At 36.0% G+C, this 16,813-nt stretch overlaps 2 protein-coding genes across 2 annotated transcripts; both read left to right on the top strand.

Annotated features, from left to right (window-relative positions):
- Positions 1-2,071: 2,071 nt before the first annotated feature.
- GCK72_002008 (uncharacterized protein) lies at positions 2,072-5,054 on the top strand (the record flags this gene model as incomplete). The annotated part of the gene is made up of 9 exons (XM_003114680.2): positions 2,072-2,136; positions 2,233-2,476; positions 2,528-2,815; positions 3,335-3,561; positions 3,653-4,221; positions 4,265-4,470; positions 4,556-4,655; positions 4,702-4,919; positions 4,965-5,054. The coding sequence occupies 9 exons, from the start codon at positions 2,072-2,074 to the stop codon at positions 5,052-5,054; spliced, it is 2,007 nt and encodes a 668-aa protein (XP_003114728.2).
- Positions 5,055-8,080: 3,026 nt separating this feature from the next.
- On the top strand, positions 8,081-10,727 carry GCK72_002007 (uncharacterized protein; the record flags this gene model as incomplete). The annotated part of the gene is made up of 14 exons (XM_003114753.2): positions 8,081-8,208; positions 8,398-8,520; positions 8,572-8,677; positions 8,723-8,814; positions 8,885-9,027; positions 9,071-9,250; positions 9,332-9,389; positions 9,444-9,513; positions 9,657-9,771; positions 10,049-10,191; positions 10,239-10,343; positions 10,394-10,486; positions 10,540-10,624; positions 10,672-10,727. 14 exons carry the CDS (start codon positions 8,081-8,083, stop codon positions 10,725-10,727), a joined length of 1,497 nt encoding a protein of 498 aa, XP_003114801.2.
- Between the last annotated feature and the right edge of the window lie 6,086 nt (positions 10,728-16,813).

The raw sequence follows: 16,813 nt of genomic DNA, 5'->3' as shown, positions 1-16,813 counted from the left end.
TGGTGGTCCTTGAATGAGACTGAGTGGCCGAGTAAGCACTTGCTTCACAGCTTGCATTTGAGAACTATTCAAATCAGGCAATCCTGGCGCGGAGAGACGACGAGGAAGTTCGAATTTGAGCATCATTTCGTCCACAGGTTTGCCCAAAAGTTTGTGATAGAGATAAGGTGACACCGCTTTTGGGTCGTTTAATAATGCATGGAGTGCTCGGTATTGACGATCGAAAGTGGTCGCATTCCAAACAACATCGACAGTGAACATGATTCGACTCTCCATTACAGATCTTTCAACAACACCTCGAATTTCAATACCAACTTCTTCGCTGTGATCTGAAACCCAATATATCATTGAAAAAAACACAAGTAAAAAATTACTATCGGGGATTTTCATGACACTTCCAGTTTTGGTCCATTCGGATCCATCTACAGTTTGACTGTGTTTCAATCTTAGTTCGTCTCCTTTCGCTAGTTTCATTACTCCATCCGCGAATTGGGGAAGATGAAAGAACGCAAGTACAGATTGTCGAAGTCCTTGTTCCCAACGAACTGTTCCAACTGCTTGTGATGCGGATTCTTTCATACGACGATCGTATTCCGCCTCAATTGCGACCAACGGACGGAAAATTTTCGAATATTGATGGGCGTCCATGTACTTCAATTGAACGTGATCGGGTTCTCTATCGAGTCCTGGTTTGTTCAAATCGTCAATTGTTGCTTCCGGATGATCACGCCAAAGTTCTTCCAGGCGAACTGCTTGTGTAGCACTGAAAATTTTCAGTTTTAATGATTAATAAGTGAGCATACTAACGTTATTTTTCGAGCTCTGGCCACTTGATCCTCACTTGGAACATTAACTATCCAAGACAATAATTGTTTTTCAGCAATCACTGACTTCCAGTCTTCTGGCGACCAATTATCATCGTTTTGAAAAGCGACATTTGCACACGGAGTACGACAAATAATCACAACAACTTGATCTTTCTTTCCTGGAATGAAACCCAAATTGAAAACGTTCTTCGATCCACATCGATAACACTCGAGTTGGGTGTCACCACATGGTGAATCTTTATGAGTGTACGCCTGAAAACAAGAGAGAAATTGATGAATTGATTGAAAAATATTGTTCTCACTTCTTTGTGCTGACTTCTGACCATATGGTGTACGATGTGACCACCAGGAGTCCCATCATTCGAATTGCAGAACCATTTGTTACATACAGTGCACTTTGCAACACATAATGGATCCGATATACCGCAGTATCGACAGGCATGTTCCGGCAGATTTTGCTGCTCTTCGGTAAGAGACTTCTCGCTATCAGACTCTTCTACGTCGAGAAATGGAAGATCACAAGTATTTTCTGTACCAGGCAATAAGTCAGTTGCCTGAAATTATTCAAATATTTAAAAAAAAAAGAACATTTGGATTTTACTTGTGAGCTTTGAGTGGGCACACTGAATTGATTATCGAAATCGAATTGTGAGTCTTGCGTGGTTGCCGATATTCCCATTTCATCAGTATCTACAAAGGTGAGAGTTTCTCCTCCACTCTTTCCATAATCATCGTCAGAATCGTCCATGACTGAAATAAATAATAAAGATTATATCCGGGGTATCAGAAGCTTTCAGAAGAAAACGAAAATTAATATGGAAGTGCATTTAGAGAGTGAGATTTAAGTGATTTTAAACTATTAGTGTACTGTGCCAAGCTACTTCTCAAAACAAGACTAACAATGGTATATTATTGAACACCTTTACCAAACTGAGCAATATTTCATAATGGCTTTCTTTAGCTAAATACATTTTTATGACTATTTCTAGTAAAAATGGCTTATTTTTTCTAGAAAATTACCTAAATTTCTTTCAATAACCTAATTTATCAGAAAATTAAATATCTGGAACAGAAATAATAAAAATAAAAACAACTGAATGCAAAAAGTGCAAGGAGCGCACGCGCTTTTCGCAATTTTGCCGCACGAGTTCACTATTTTCTACATTTTCGGAAACTTGTGCGAAAGTTGGTCAATGCTTCACTGATAAGAATAGAACTTATTGATTTTCTTTAGTAACTATAAAATGGCTATTCTATCCAAGATTTCACGGATATCGTTCAAAAGTTTAGCACAGAACTGCAAAAATTCGTAAGTTTTGTTAGTTCACGATAAAGTTGAAACCACTTCCAAAGGAAATCTACAGATTTTTCAAGACAAAGTAAGATTTTTTACATTATTATTAAGATACACAACTCTCCGATGGATGCAAAAACCGATTTCCCGATCAACTATTCTCAAAACATGGCGAATCTGTGGGTTCGGAACTGGCTTGGCAGCGATAACATTCAGGAAGGCGTCCTGTGCTCCGAAAATAAGCAGCAAAAGGATTGACCATTTGAGGAAAGAAGATCAAAATGCGTCAATGACCATGTGGGAGCTCTGGGAGCTCATTAGGCCGTTTTTCGGATGGTTTTTCGCTGCAGTTGTGGTATGCCGTTTACTCAAAAACTGTTGATAAGAGACAAAGTTGATATTTCAGTGCGCAATTCTCTCGGCTTACATCAATATTCAAATTCCACTCTGTTTGGGTGACTTGGTAAACGGAATTGTTGGAATAATCAAAGACGAAACAAAAAATCTTCGCTCTCATTTTGAGCAACTCAAACCATCAGCAATGCATTTGATGACAATGTACGTGGCTCAGTCAGCACTTACTTTTCTGTATATTACGTTCTTAACGATCCTCGGAGAACGAATGGCAACAAAAATGAGATCGGATTTATTCGCGAAATTGCTTCATCACGATATGGCGTTTTTCGATTCTCATGTAAGGTCTTTCGTAAAAACAAAAAAAGTGAAAAGAAGAGAATGAAATTCCCAGAAACGCGGAGCCCAGCCCATTCTGATTTTATGCATCCCCTTTTTCTCATAATTGTAGCAATAAAATCTCTGAAAGAGCCAAAGAAAATGTAGAAAATTGGCGCGTCTCTCTCTCCTTTGGCTAATCGACTATTACATGCTAAATAAAAAGATCATAAAACGTCATATTGGCTTTACGAAAGAGCCACGCATGTGGACGGAAATTGTCATAGAAACACTGGGTCGGCAGAAATAAAACTACAATTTGAACTTGTTTCCTAGCATCAGGAGCAGCAAAAAAATTTTAAAAACACTAAGAAAGTTATGGATGTTCTATTACAATTTTTAATTGAGTCACAAATGTATTTAAAATCTAACATCTCACATCTCAAATTCAAGATAAAATACAAATGCCAATATCGAAAGTTATTCGCGAAGAGAATGAACATTGTCACATTTCCGCACTCCAAATGCAACCCATTTCCAGAAAACCGGAGAGCTCTCCGCCCGATTAAACGCTGATGTACAAGAGTTCAAAAGTTCGTTCAAATTGTGTGTGAGTCAAGGGCTGCGAACATTTGCTCAAACAATTGGCTGTATTGGATCTCTCTATTTCTTATCTCCTACCATGACAATGTATACTGTAGCTGTTGTTCCGGGTATTATTTTGGCTGGAAGTGCAATTGGAGCTGGATTAAGACAACTGAGCAGGAGGTTAGTATTGTGATCCTCTTTTGAACTGGAACGAATGAAATTACTCTCGTTTGCGAAAATCTCGCTGAACTTCTTTATCAACTCATTTCAGAGCCCAAGCTCAATCTGCCACAGCATCAGCAGTATCCGATGAAGCTCTCACCAATATGAGAACAATCCGAGCGTTTGCAATGGAAAAACTCGAGTCCCGATTGTTTGACAGTGAATTGGATAAAGCAAGGTCCATGCAAGAACAACTTGGTATTGGAATTGGTATTTTCCAAGCTGGAACTAATCTTTTCTTGAATGGAATGATTCTATCAGTTCTTTATGGTGGATCAAATCTAATTTCAAAAGGAGAAATGACTCCAGGAGCATTGATGAGTTTCCTTGTTTCTGCTCAAACTATTCAACGATCTCTTTCTCAATTGTCTATAATCTTTGGAACTGCAATCAAGGGATGGACTGCCGGTGGAAGAGTTCTTGAATTCTCTCGATTGGAACCGTCAATTCCAATTGATACTGGAGTTTGTATTCCATATCATACTCTTTGGGGAGATATTAAATTTGAAGATGTTTCATTTTCATATCCAACAAGACCAGGGCATAATGTTTTTGAGCATTTGACATTAACGATTCCCGCTGGACAAGTTGTAGCACTTTGTGGGCCAAGTGGAGAAGGTTGGAGAAATTTTTAATTGTTCTAGGACCTTCCGTTTTCTAGGAAAAAGTACCATCACTCATCTTCTTGAGCGATTCTATGAGCCAAAATCAGGAAGAGTAACTCTGGATGGACGAGATATGAAAGAATTGAATGTAGAATGGCTTCGTGGACAAGTCATCGGACTCATCTCTCAGGAACCTGTTCTGTTTGCCACGTCAGTGGAAGAAAATATTAGATACGGACGGCCAGATGCTACGGATGAAGAGGTAGGTAGACAGTCATTTGTCCCGGTTTATTTTCATACGATGTTTTTAACAATTCACGAAAACATTATATCATTTCCAATTTCAGGTGCGCGATGCTGCTCGAGCTGCTCACGTAGATGAGTTTGTCTCCAGATTCCCTAACGGATATTCAACTGTTGTTGGTGAACGTGGAGCACAGCTTTCTGGTAACCCCAATCTGATCATACCTCATTAGCTTACTTTCTATTTCAGGCGGCCAAAAACAACGGATCGCAATCGCTCGTGCGATTCTGAAAAATCCCCCTATTTTGATTCTGGATGAGGCAACATCTGCATTAGATTCCCAATCAGAACAGCTTGTTCAAGAAGCGTTGAATAATGTGATGAAAGGAAGAACTGTGTTAGTAATTGCACACAGATTGAGCACAATTAGATCTGCTCAACTAATTTATGTCATTAAAGATAAGAAGGTAACCACAAACTTTTAGATATAATCTTAAATTGCTTTTTTTCAGGCCTTGGAGAGTGGAACCCATGAGCAATTAATGGCAAAGAAGGGCTCATTGTATAGAAAATTGGTAGAAGCACATAATGTTGATTCATAGATTTGTGGATTATTATCTTGAACATATCTTATTTTGCTCAATTGATTTTACGGTCATGTCATACCAGTTCATGTTTCTATCAATTGTTAGGAACCACTCATTCGTTTAGAGTTCTAGTTGTTATCTTTTTTTTCTGTATTCTGATTTTGTAATAAAATTTACAAATTTTTTATTCTAGAAAAACAAGTGAGACGACTATTCTTTTTTTCTTATTCGCGAAAACGCCGGAAGTCAATAGGACACCAAACCCCATTCGAAGATTCCGGATCACATTCTATTCCTTCGCTTCTTTTTTCTATTTGTTACTCCTTTTTTATTCGAGAAGTGCAATGTTTTCAATTGTTCTCATGTCTTCTATTCATCCCAACAGACATCAATAACTTCTATTCTGATCTCGATATTCCATTATCTTTATCTGTCTCATCATTGGATGTTTGATGCGAATCGATACTCTCAAAGTCCATCAAAATCTTCTAATCTCCAAACTCAAATCCCATTGCTTCTCCCCTCACTCTCCTCTTAATTCCATGTTTTTATCAACGTATCATATCATTTTCTTTTTCCTCTTCACTGATCTCTTTCCATTTTTCTTCTTCTTCTTTTGAGCTTTCGGTTGCCATAGAGTACAACATGTGACAACCCCTTTTTTCCTATTTTCTCTTCCTTTTCTTCCTCCTCAAAGAGTGTGATGAGATTAGAAAATGTCTCTGATATCGGACAAATATCTCATAGATTCTCACGATTTCCGGTGCTATTCTGGGATGAAATTTCCTGGATTTCTTTCCGTTTTTTTCTGATTTCTAAATCGGACATGTGACAGATCTCGGGTATACAGACGTTTCGTCAGAACTACAAATGTGAGATTTAAGAGAATAGACATTGAAAATAAAAGATACAAATGAGTTATTTTGATAGAAAACATATGTTTTGTTCTCGAATTATAAGGTGGAGTAGACTACGGTAGACTGAGTCAGAATGAATGATTTTGGGAATTTTAACATCAAAACGTGTAGAAAAAACATGGACAATCCTCTGATAATACTCAAAAACTCTAAAAAAATCCCCAAATTTTCAACACGGAAAACGTCGAAATTCCAAAGTGGTCACTGCTAAATTCCCGAATTCCCGAAATCCACTCCCCCTTTAGTAGGAAAATATCGCGTTTTTTGACTACTAAATGTTCCTAATTTCTCGAAAAACTGAAGTTAATTGCGAGCGAAAGTTCTGCCCAAAAAGTATATAGTCTGCACCCATCAATTATTTTCAGATGCTCTTTTTGATTTCCAGTAAAACCTGTTATGTATTGATGTTTTCTATTCATACCTACTCTCTGAAATATGACACTTTCAGTCTAGACATGTGGGAGGAGAATGATCAGTGATCTATCGTATTCTGTATTTTGATGAGTTATGGACTCCTACCCGAATCTTCCATATCTCACACCCCTCGATTGAATTCTCCTCTCTCATTCTTATCTTCTCAAATGGAAACTCTCTTTGAGCAGGAAAAAACATTCGTTTCTTTTTCGAATATATCGGATTATCTTCTCGTTTCTCTGAGTTTCTCCAATCCTTCTATTCTCTCCATCCGTGTGCTTTTTCTATAATAATATCAATTTTGAGGGCTTTCAGTGTCGTGATGCACTCGGATGGATAATCCCTTTCCTGTCGGATCTCATGCATGGCTCATTTTCTCATTTTCTGTTTTTTCGCATTCGATTTCCGATCACAGAAACAAGGAAAATTTACTAATTTTAAAAAAGAGGAACATTTCCAGAAACACCCTCAAAAGCCTGGTTTCTTTTCTTTTTCTTTTCTTTCTTCTTCTGTTTTCTATGAAAGTGAGTCTATCCAAGTCAAATGTTTCTAGAACAATTCGAGAATAATTTCACTCCCACACCCTAATCAGAAAACATAAAATTCCCCAAAAATGTCATTTGAATTTCAAATTTCCTCTCAAAAAAGGGGAAAAAGAATAATAATATTCGATCAAAAATCGAACGAAAATGGCTTCATTCGGAAAGCGAATATGCCTCCATCAAACGGGGCGCATTCACAGTTCGTTCCTCTTTTCTTTCTCTTTTTTCCCATTTTTATTTGCAGTTTTCGAATTCAATGTGGGAAATTTATGACTTTTGACACTTTTTTTTTATTGATTGTTTCCTTTTGTGTTGGAAAAAGGAAGTGCGTGTTTTGTTTTGACGGTTTCTAGACTGTGTCTCTGATTCTCTTGATTTAAGATAATTTTTCAGTGACGGATTGGATTGAGTTTTTGGAGTCGAAAAAGAGATGAAAAATTATGGTTTTTCAGTGGATCAATTCAAACATTTTTCTTATATCAGGGAATGATCCGAGTTCATTTCTCCACGTTCAGATTTCAGACAAAAACTTCAGATTTGTAAGAAGTAGTCATTACTTTAGAACTTGTCTAGAGAATCCATTTCTGCGATTAAAAGAAGACTTAGTGATGGCTTCTGCGAACTTTAGTTGGTTTTATTAGCTTGTTAGGCTCCCACCTCAGTTCCTGTTAACATTTTTGCCGACTTCATTTGCAAAAAAGGGTTTCTCGCAGAATATATTCGAATAAGTTCACCAGGCTACCCAACGTAAAGATCTCAAAATAACTCATTCTCGGTAACATCTTGTCGAAACTTCAGTTCCACTGATGCAAGAATTGAATAGATTCGTCTTTCAAATGTCATATAAATCCTAGAAACTTACCCTAGTTCTCGGTATAATCAATTTCAATTCAAAGAACGAGTGTAATCATTTTTGGCCTTTTCTTCTCATCTTTTTTCACTTCTCGCTCACCTTTAATCCTTCCATTTCAAATCTTCTTTAGTCTATTCCAATTACGCATTTCCGATCCCTCCTCTCTTCATGAAATAACCGGAAGTTTTGGTCTCTTTTCTGACCAATCACTATTATTTTATCTATCTCTTTTATTCAATTTCTTTCTGGAACCCTCCAGTGTCAAAGCTCAATTTCAGTTTTCATTTGATCTCTTTGTATAAAGTATCTTCAGAAATGGAGACATCTACTTGGGATGCTTTGAATAATTCAATCAAAGAACTGAGTGCTGAAGAGCAACAAGCTATCAGAAATGTTCTTGAAAAGGATTTGGAATTTCAACAATCGGAACAGAATCGGATTCGGTTAGTCAATTAAAACTTCTGTTTAAGTCCATTATTTGTTTATTTTATTCTGGTGAAAATATGTGGTTTGGGCGGTTATGGCGTTCCAAAGGGGAACGGTGTGAGAAAAAAGTCGGAACAATTAGGTTTAATACAAACTGAATTAATGAAAAAACTAAAAATTATGTTTTCTAGATTTGTATTTTCCAGATCCTTGTCAACATGCGTGGCTATCAAGAAAACAAGTCTCCAAGAAAAGAGACGTGCTAGCTCTGTTGCTGGATCAGAATCATCTGAAAGTGGACTTTCTTCTCCTGGAAATATTTCTCATGGGTAATTATTTCAGTTTCTGTCGTCCCCAAAAAGTTGTTTTTCTCATTCCAGTCGCACTTCTCCTCTTCCTAAATGGAATAATCGAGTCTGTTCTATCTGTCAGTGTACACTGGGATACATTTTAAATAGTGGAACTAAGTGTAAAAAGTGTTCTACTGTAAGTTTCAAAATAGATTACTGTAAGAAATATGCATTTTTCCAGCCTCTCTGCGACAAATGTGCCCATTCAGTGTCCAGTGGAACATCTCAGAATCCACAAAAATACAGTCTTTGCACAGTTTGTTATAGTGAACGGTGAGCTAGAACCCCCTTGTTCGAATCTAGTCAGATGAAAAATGAAACGCCTAAAATCATATTATTTCAGAGAGCTATCAGCAGCAAAGAACGAATGGGTTCAAGGATCGGATGAAGCTGAGAAAACATCTGAAAAACTTCTGAACGCAATGAAATTTTCAGAAAAAAGAAATTCAGTTCAGATTCCAGCAACACCGCCAGCTATCAACAAAGGTTTGGACGTTTCCTGTAGCAAGGAACATTTTAAAAATTTCAGGGAAAGCTCCGTATAAAAGAAATCTCACACTTCCTGCAATTCAAACCAACTACTTGAGTGTTCCTGATGAAGCACCAGGCGTCGTCCAATCAGCTGGCGGCAACTCAAATTTCTCTCCCAAATTCTGGGGAGGATCTCCTTCTCCGAGAAGTCCAAGATCATTCTCGTCAGCTAATTCTTGTAAGTTTTTTAGAGAATGTCTTTTGTTGTGGATTTTGGGATGTTGTTCCTTATCTCTTACCTCAATGAATGTATTTTCAGCTAACATGTCTATCAACTCTCCAGCTCCAAATGATTCCCTCCGTGCTCTCCATCCGAGGTTTGTTAATACTCTCCCTTCTAGTTCAAAATGTTATTTCTTATTTATTTTTAGAGAACCAATCGGAAGTCCAGCTCCTCGTCCAATGTCAAGTACTCCGTTAACTGGAGTTCCAGAAGATTCAGTGAGTCATAGAAGATTAAATATAAAGATGTAGTTATTTGGTTAAAGATTAGTCGTGACTTATTCCATTTTCCTCTCAAAAAAGTAATACGTTTAAAATTAAAAGAAGTATATTCTGAAGTATCAGAAATTCGTCTCTTTCAGACCATTCAAATTCCAACTGTTGAACGCCGTCGAAGCGCATTCGAAGGAACCAGAAGGTCAGGAAAACTTCGCCGTCAAAGTGAAGCAACAGTCCCCACTTTTCAGTTGAGCATGTGTTAGAATTCTCATTCCTTCCCCGTTTATTTATTTGGTCTCTCCTTTTTGTCTGTGTCTCATTTCTGATATTTCTCTCCCCCTCTGTATCTCTCTAATCAGGATCATACCGTAATCTCTTACAGTCTGCTACAATACTCCCTTTGTCTTTAAATATTGATCACGATCACTATGAATCAATCAATGAAATCTCCTTTTTCATGTATTTTCTCTTTGGGGAATCCGGATCTTTTCTGTTTTCGGTAATGGCTTTTGGGGCGTTTCAATCGGTTTTAAAGGTTATAGAGATCCTCGGAAATTTGTCGAAGCAGTTCTTCATTACGACCGTAATCGATCCTTTTTGGCTGTTCATGTTTTGTTGATCAGATCGGAAAAAGAAAAAGGAAGGCGTCCAGAGTTTGAGGAATATTTGCATTTGGAGGTGAATACTCAGAAATTTAAAGTCTCACCGCCCAAAACCTTTTCCAGATGGAGTTCCGTCGTAAATGTAGCAAATCCGCAATGCGTCACAAATCTCAAAAACGTAAAACGGTTGCAAATCAGGACGTTGAGAAAATGAATGAGATATTCAAAGTGAGAAATTTTCAGCTGCGAATTCCTACAGATACCTGTTATAATTTCAGTTTCCACGTGTCTCTGAAACTGCACTAATGGATGGAAGTCTCAAAATTTCCTGCATTGTTTCTTTCAAAAACGGAAATCAAAGATGCTTCGAGGTAGGAATTCGGTTATGGAAATCTAGAAAAATCAGTGTAATGTACAATTTCAGGGTTCAATATATGTGAAAGAGTTGTGTGGATTGAGAAATGGAACTAAAGTTTTCAAATTCATTGAGTTGGCCAATATTAGATTATGTGAGTGAAATATACAAATAGATTCAGATAATTAGTGTTATTTTCAGATAGCATTGACGAGGAAGATGAAATTCCAGAGTACGATTGGATTATTTCGGTGTAGTTTTGAGAAAAATGGGATATTTACCGTTTTGATATATGATGATTAATATTACTCCCGGTGAAAGATTTTGTAAAACAATTTTCTTGTTATTTATACTCCGAACGAACCCTCTAAATGAAATAAATGCATTTACGAAACGATACAATAGAAATATAAAGAAATCTTCAAGTTATTTTGACAGTCGTTTAAAGTAGAGATTTCGATACGGTAGAAAAACAGAAAGGGAAGTGAACAGAACCCAAAATATCTGTCTGTGTGTCTGTCTATCTCTTCAGAACTTACAAACTCTCTGCCTCTCGAATCCATTGTTACACCAACTAGTTCTTCAGAATAACGAGCGGATCAAGTGGTGGTCAGTTCACCTTTTCCCCCTTTTCATTCCATTTTCCCTCATCATAATACTTCTGTTGAGTTGTTGTCAAAGGAACTAGATTTCACATTGAAAAGAGAGACACAGGTGTAGAAAGAAAACGTAAATGCAGAGAGTTCATTGGAGGTATTGAGATACAGAGAGACAGAGAAGGGCTACTTTCTCTAACTTCTTTTTTCATTTTCGGACCCAATTCTTACCTTTTCTGACTCGACGAAACACATTTTATTTATTAACATATTCATTCTGTCCCTCCCGTTTTTCCATTTTACATCATTTCCATATTTGTTCAGGCCGCCTTTTGGATTCAAGAGAAGAGAAAGAGAGAAAGAACCTACGTTTGATATACCTTTTACCCTTTTTTCCGTTTTCAATTTCAATGTTTTATTACTTTTTCTATTAGCACAAGCTAGACGTTCCACTGTTTTTGACAGATGGCTGCAAATAGAATAATGCATTTGCAACTACAGTAAGAGGGGATTAGCATCTAAAGAGTTTGAATCTTTGCTACTTTTATAGTCGCGGATAACTTGAAAATATAATCTCATCTTTGTTTGATGGTTTCATTCCAATATCGAGATCATTCTTTCCTGTTTAATTTCCCCGGACATGTTTCTTGTTTCAGCAAAAAAAAGAAACTGAAAATGACTCATTCCTTTTCTCGTTCATTCTATTCAACATTCAATATTCAATATTTTCTTTCATTCTTATTGTTTTTCGGTGTATTCAGCATCAATTCCAAGAAGAAGCAGTTGAAAATATATAGGATTTCGGTGACTACTTCATTACCTCAAAAAACTGCAAAATCGCCGCCAATGAAAGTAACAAGTACTGGCAATTTCCAACGTTTTCTCCAGTGTTCTTCTTTTTTCGACTTCTTTTATATTTCTTTGTTTGGCTGTCCCTTTAGTTACCCCTAGTTACCAATAATAGTGAAGGACTAGGAATAAAAGGGGAATTCAGGCTTTTGTGTTTTTTTCTTTACGACTTCTTTCTCTTTCGATTTTTTAAATTTCTCTTTTTCCTCCACAATTATAGTTCTTTTTTGAAATGTATTCTTCTCAAAACTTTTCGATAAAAAGATGAGATAGAAATAAGGAAAACAATTCAAAGTTCTGAAAAAATTCAAAAAGGCAAAAACTAAGCAACGAGTGATATGAGTTGAAACACGTCATGTTCTACAAGTTACTGTAGTTACTGACACTATCTAATTCTCTATTTATCTTCGTCTCTCAAGTTCTCTCTATTCTGAGCCATCATCCAGTTTTGCTCTTCTTCTTTTTCTTCTTCCGATCTCCTAAACCAACTCAACTTGCCCTAAGTCAACAAAAATACACACATCTTTTTCTTTTTCCGCGCATACCATTCCTTCACTTTTCTTCTTCGAGCTCTTCCTCTCTGACTGTCTGCGTCTCTCACTCTCTTGCTCTCTCGGTAGCTTGTTTCATTTTTTACACTTTTTCTGTCACCTGTCTTATGACAGTTAAAATAACTTTTTTGAAATTGCCGACGTTTCATTTGTTTACTGTTCACAGTCTATTTGACAGGGGTTATTCGAGGCTTAACCCAGTTCCAACTCTCATTTTGGTGTTCACCTCCTGTAGTTATCTGAGGAAGTTTCATAGAAATAATTTATGAATATTTGAATTAAAAAAGTATTTTCTTTATTGAATCTGCAAATTTAAGGCAATAAAACCCTCTGACAACTGTAAAAATGAACAATAATGTTACAATGGAATGTTTACCTTCAAAAAATGAGTCAGACTCAAAAAGTAAACCGATAACCTCTCGAGACCACCCCCTTTTTTCTGTTGCAGTTTGGAATCATTTTTGAAATTCATTTCACTATTTTATTGGGGTTTTAGTCGATTCGAGAAATCCTTCTTACACTTTTTTTCCGCAGAATGAATGCATTGCAACCGATTCTTCATTCCCTCTTTCCCAATTTCTTTTTTTTCCAAAATGATGTTCATTCCATTTTTGATTCAATTCTGTGAGTGACAAGCTACCTTGTAATTCCAAATGACCTTCTTCTTCTTTTACCTTTTCCTTCTTTTTCCTTTTTCTTCCTGTCCTTTCCCATTCATTTTCCTAATAAGAAGAGTCCTTCGTCTCTCTCCTCTTTTCGATGAATCAATTCCATTTCTTCCAATTTATTTTCCACTTGTCGACTAGTCATTTGCGCCAAAAAGAGGAAGACAAGAAACCACCTTCCGAATGGTTTCTATCGTTGGATCTCATATTCAAACTTGGATTTTCTGAAATTCTTTTCTCAGTTACAGTATCCTTCTTCTATCAACTAATTTGGTCTTTTAACGTTGCAATAAATTTTTCAAAGTCATGATCGAAGATCTTTTTCTTAAAATAATTATAAAAATAACTTGGATTCTGGAATCACTAATTTCGAAGAGGGGGTTTTCCTTGCAAAATGAGTTATTTTTAGTCGGGAGGAGTTGCTGGCTTTGAGAAACTTGTAGATGGTAGACCACGTGGTTTCTCATTTTTCAGGTAGGACGGATCTTTTTCTGGTATAAAAGAGACAACGTCAAAGAGTGTCTGCTGTGACAAATTCCACACAGAATGATTTTGCGATTCCTCTACCGTCGGTTAAAACTTTTTAAATTTTGAATCAAATAGTGTCCTAGAAGTTGTATATTCTCCACTAGAACAAGTGAATTAATCCAGATATCTATCATGTCTCTAAAGCTTAACAATATCATTAATGTACTATATGTTTCTCTGTAATTACAGTACTCTCTTCTTCTTTTTTCTGCTTCTGAATCTGCTGTCATGAGGCAAAAAAGCGGAAACAAACTAGTTCTCTTTTCCATTTTTTTTCTCTTCATAATACACTTCTCATTTTCCTCTTTTTCCTCTTCTCATCATTATTTTGCTTCTTCTTTTCGATTGTCTGGTTCAACTGTATTCATACAATTTTTATTAGATCTGTGAAGTTCAAAAGTTACAAGCTGATCAACCAGGTAGCTCTTAATTTTCGACAGTTTAGAGAATTTTTCAAAATTTCAAGAGATGATTTCTTTCAGTACACAGAAGAAGTCCTAAATTTCCGAATTCTCGATTTACCAAGTATTTTTCTAAAAAAGGAATCCATGAGTTTTTGGAAAAAAACAAAAAAAGAAAAGAGTGGATGATGAGAACCTTTTTAGTAGTAAAACGGGAAAAAGTGACGAGAAGTAAAGGAAGAGAAAGGCACTTAGCAGAACGGAGGAATGAAGAAAACGGAAATTTCTTTGGGTTTTACTCTACTTTGTTCTTATATACGGAATCTGTGTGTTTTGGGTCTTTTTTGGATAAAAACTTGTTTTTGTGTACTCCTGGAATATCAGCATTTTCAATGATTTAGCATTACTATTCTGTAATTTTTTTAGCTTTCTATCAGAATTTAAATATTTAACGACAGTTTTCAAATATTTTTGATTATAAAAAAGTTTGCAATTTTTTACTATGAGTCTCTATTCTTGGTGAGTCTTACCACTTCTTACAAATAAATTTTCAAAAGGAAACAGTTCATCTCAGTTTCAGCCATTATGCATTATACCATTTCCATCCTACCAATCCAGTACTTTTTACTTTTATCCATCCGATTCACTTCCTCAATTTCTCATGTTCTTCATCTTCTTTTTTGTATCTCTTTCGCTTTTCTCTTTTTCTCTAAATCCTCTCTCTTCCATCCACTATTTCCCTTTCTTGACCTCATTCAGCAGACCGTAACTAAGTAATTCTTGCGGTAGCAGAAACTTCTCTTTCTTTCTTTCTCCGTCTGCGTCTAGAATCTTTTTCATACTTACTTGATATGGTATGTATTTGTTTCAGAATACTACACTCTATGTTTCTGAACAATAGTTTAACTGTTATTCCAAAGGAACCTTGTTCTTAAAATTAAGCAAGAATGTTTTCTGTTTTAAACTGCTCTACAGTTTTTGTGTCATGTGATTATCCCTTTGAACTTGAATTTTCTATTTTTCGCTATCTAGGATGACTGAAAAAGTGAGAATAGTCGTGTGGCAAATCGTTCTTCTCTACCCCTCTCGATTCGATAATTCACCTTTTAATCCTTCCATGATCCACTCCATTTTATGACGTGTCACTAAGTTTTCACCACTTGAGATGGTCTCAGAATTGTCCCGAGAGAAAGAATATCCAAATCAGAGAGATGCAGAGAAAAACGTATTGGTCAAACAAATCGGCCCGATGAAAAAAGTAGACGAATGTGAAAAAAACGAGAAAAAGCAAGTGAGTGTCTGTCTGTGAATACAAAAAGAGGAGAGATATAGACATCTAGATCCTGATGACATGTTGACTTTCAGATTATTTCTCTCTCTTATTTTTACTTTTCTTCCGTTCCGAATTCCCCTTTCCGATATCGTTCGTTACATTGAGATAAGAACGCTTTTGATTTTCGGTTTTTGGAAGAAATTGGAAAAAGTAAAGAAAAAAGTAGATTTGCTTTGAATTTTAGATGAAATGTCTCCAAACTTGATGTGTGTCAAAAAGTCCATTTGAAAGTTTTAATTTTTAATTTTTGAGTTTTTTTGGGTTTCTTTCAGATATTGCGTTTTACCGAAAATCAAAACTTCCCTGTCAGAGTTTTTGAAAAAAGTTTTTAAGTTGTGCCAATGCTCAATGGCACGGAAAGCGTTGGTATAGCTCAAGTGGGAAACTCTAGAAACTGGAATTCATGCAAACTTGAGAAATTTATGTTTTAAAAAAATCTGTCTCTGAATTATTGTTCATGGAGTTAGAATATCAATTTTTGGTCCACCTTGACCTTAATTTTCACATTCGACACTCCCTTTGTTTCTTCATTTCTTTTTGATTCAAAAAAAGGTATAAGGATTTGAAATGTCATTGTAACGAAAAAGGAAAATAGGTTTTTGGAGGAATGTGGTGGAAGAAAAAAGATTGGAATCTTTTTGATTTATCTAGTTTTTTCTCTTTTTCTTATTCTCAAACCCTTACTAAAAAAGGAGAATTGAATTGAGAGGAAACGGAAAAGAAGGTTGATGAGTCAATTGTGAATTCAGTTTTCACTCCACAGACTACTTAATTTTCAAAAATTTTCTGTCTAATTTGATTAATTTCCATTTGGTTGTATTTAATCGTTTCACTGAACTCCTTCCTTGTTTTTTTAGAGTTTTATCTCTTCTGAAACTGAAAACTATTACCGTTTTCCAGGAATTTTTCGATGACAAATTTCCATTCGAAACTCACTCCCTCCACTTCCAAAAACCTCCCCAATCTTTCCTTTTTGACCAAAAACTGATAACGGAATACTACGTGTCCCGACATAAAAATATCACTCAAACAACCCAAAAATTCCGATGAAAATTAACATTTTCTCTTTCTATTTTCTCTAGTGTCTCTCTATTTTCCATACTCTCTCTATCCCATACTGTTCTCTTCTTCTTTTTTCGATTTCACTCAATTTCGAATCGAATTTCACTTTTCGTCGAATTATGAACATCATCGTCATCATCTTGTCACTTGCCTAAATGAACCTGTTTTCGTGTCTGACTCTCTTCGTCTCTCTAATTCCCACACTCTCTCCTCGATTCATCGTTTTTTACATGGTGGTCATGTCAAACATTCATCATACAAACAGCTTGTATGATTTGATTTGCGTTGAAAATATTTTCATAACGCTTCGTAAAATTTTGACCTTGTTTCATTTTCTATTTACCGTTTCAAATTTAAT

The sequence above is a fragment of the Caenorhabditis remanei genome, chromosome I (genome assembly GCF_010183535.1).
Source record: "Caenorhabditis remanei strain PX506 chromosome I, whole genome shotgun sequence".
NCBI lineage: Eukaryota > Metazoa > Nematoda > Chromadorea > Rhabditida > Rhabditidae > Caenorhabditis > Caenorhabditis remanei.
This window is presented reverse-complemented; position numbering and strand designations above follow the sequence as displayed.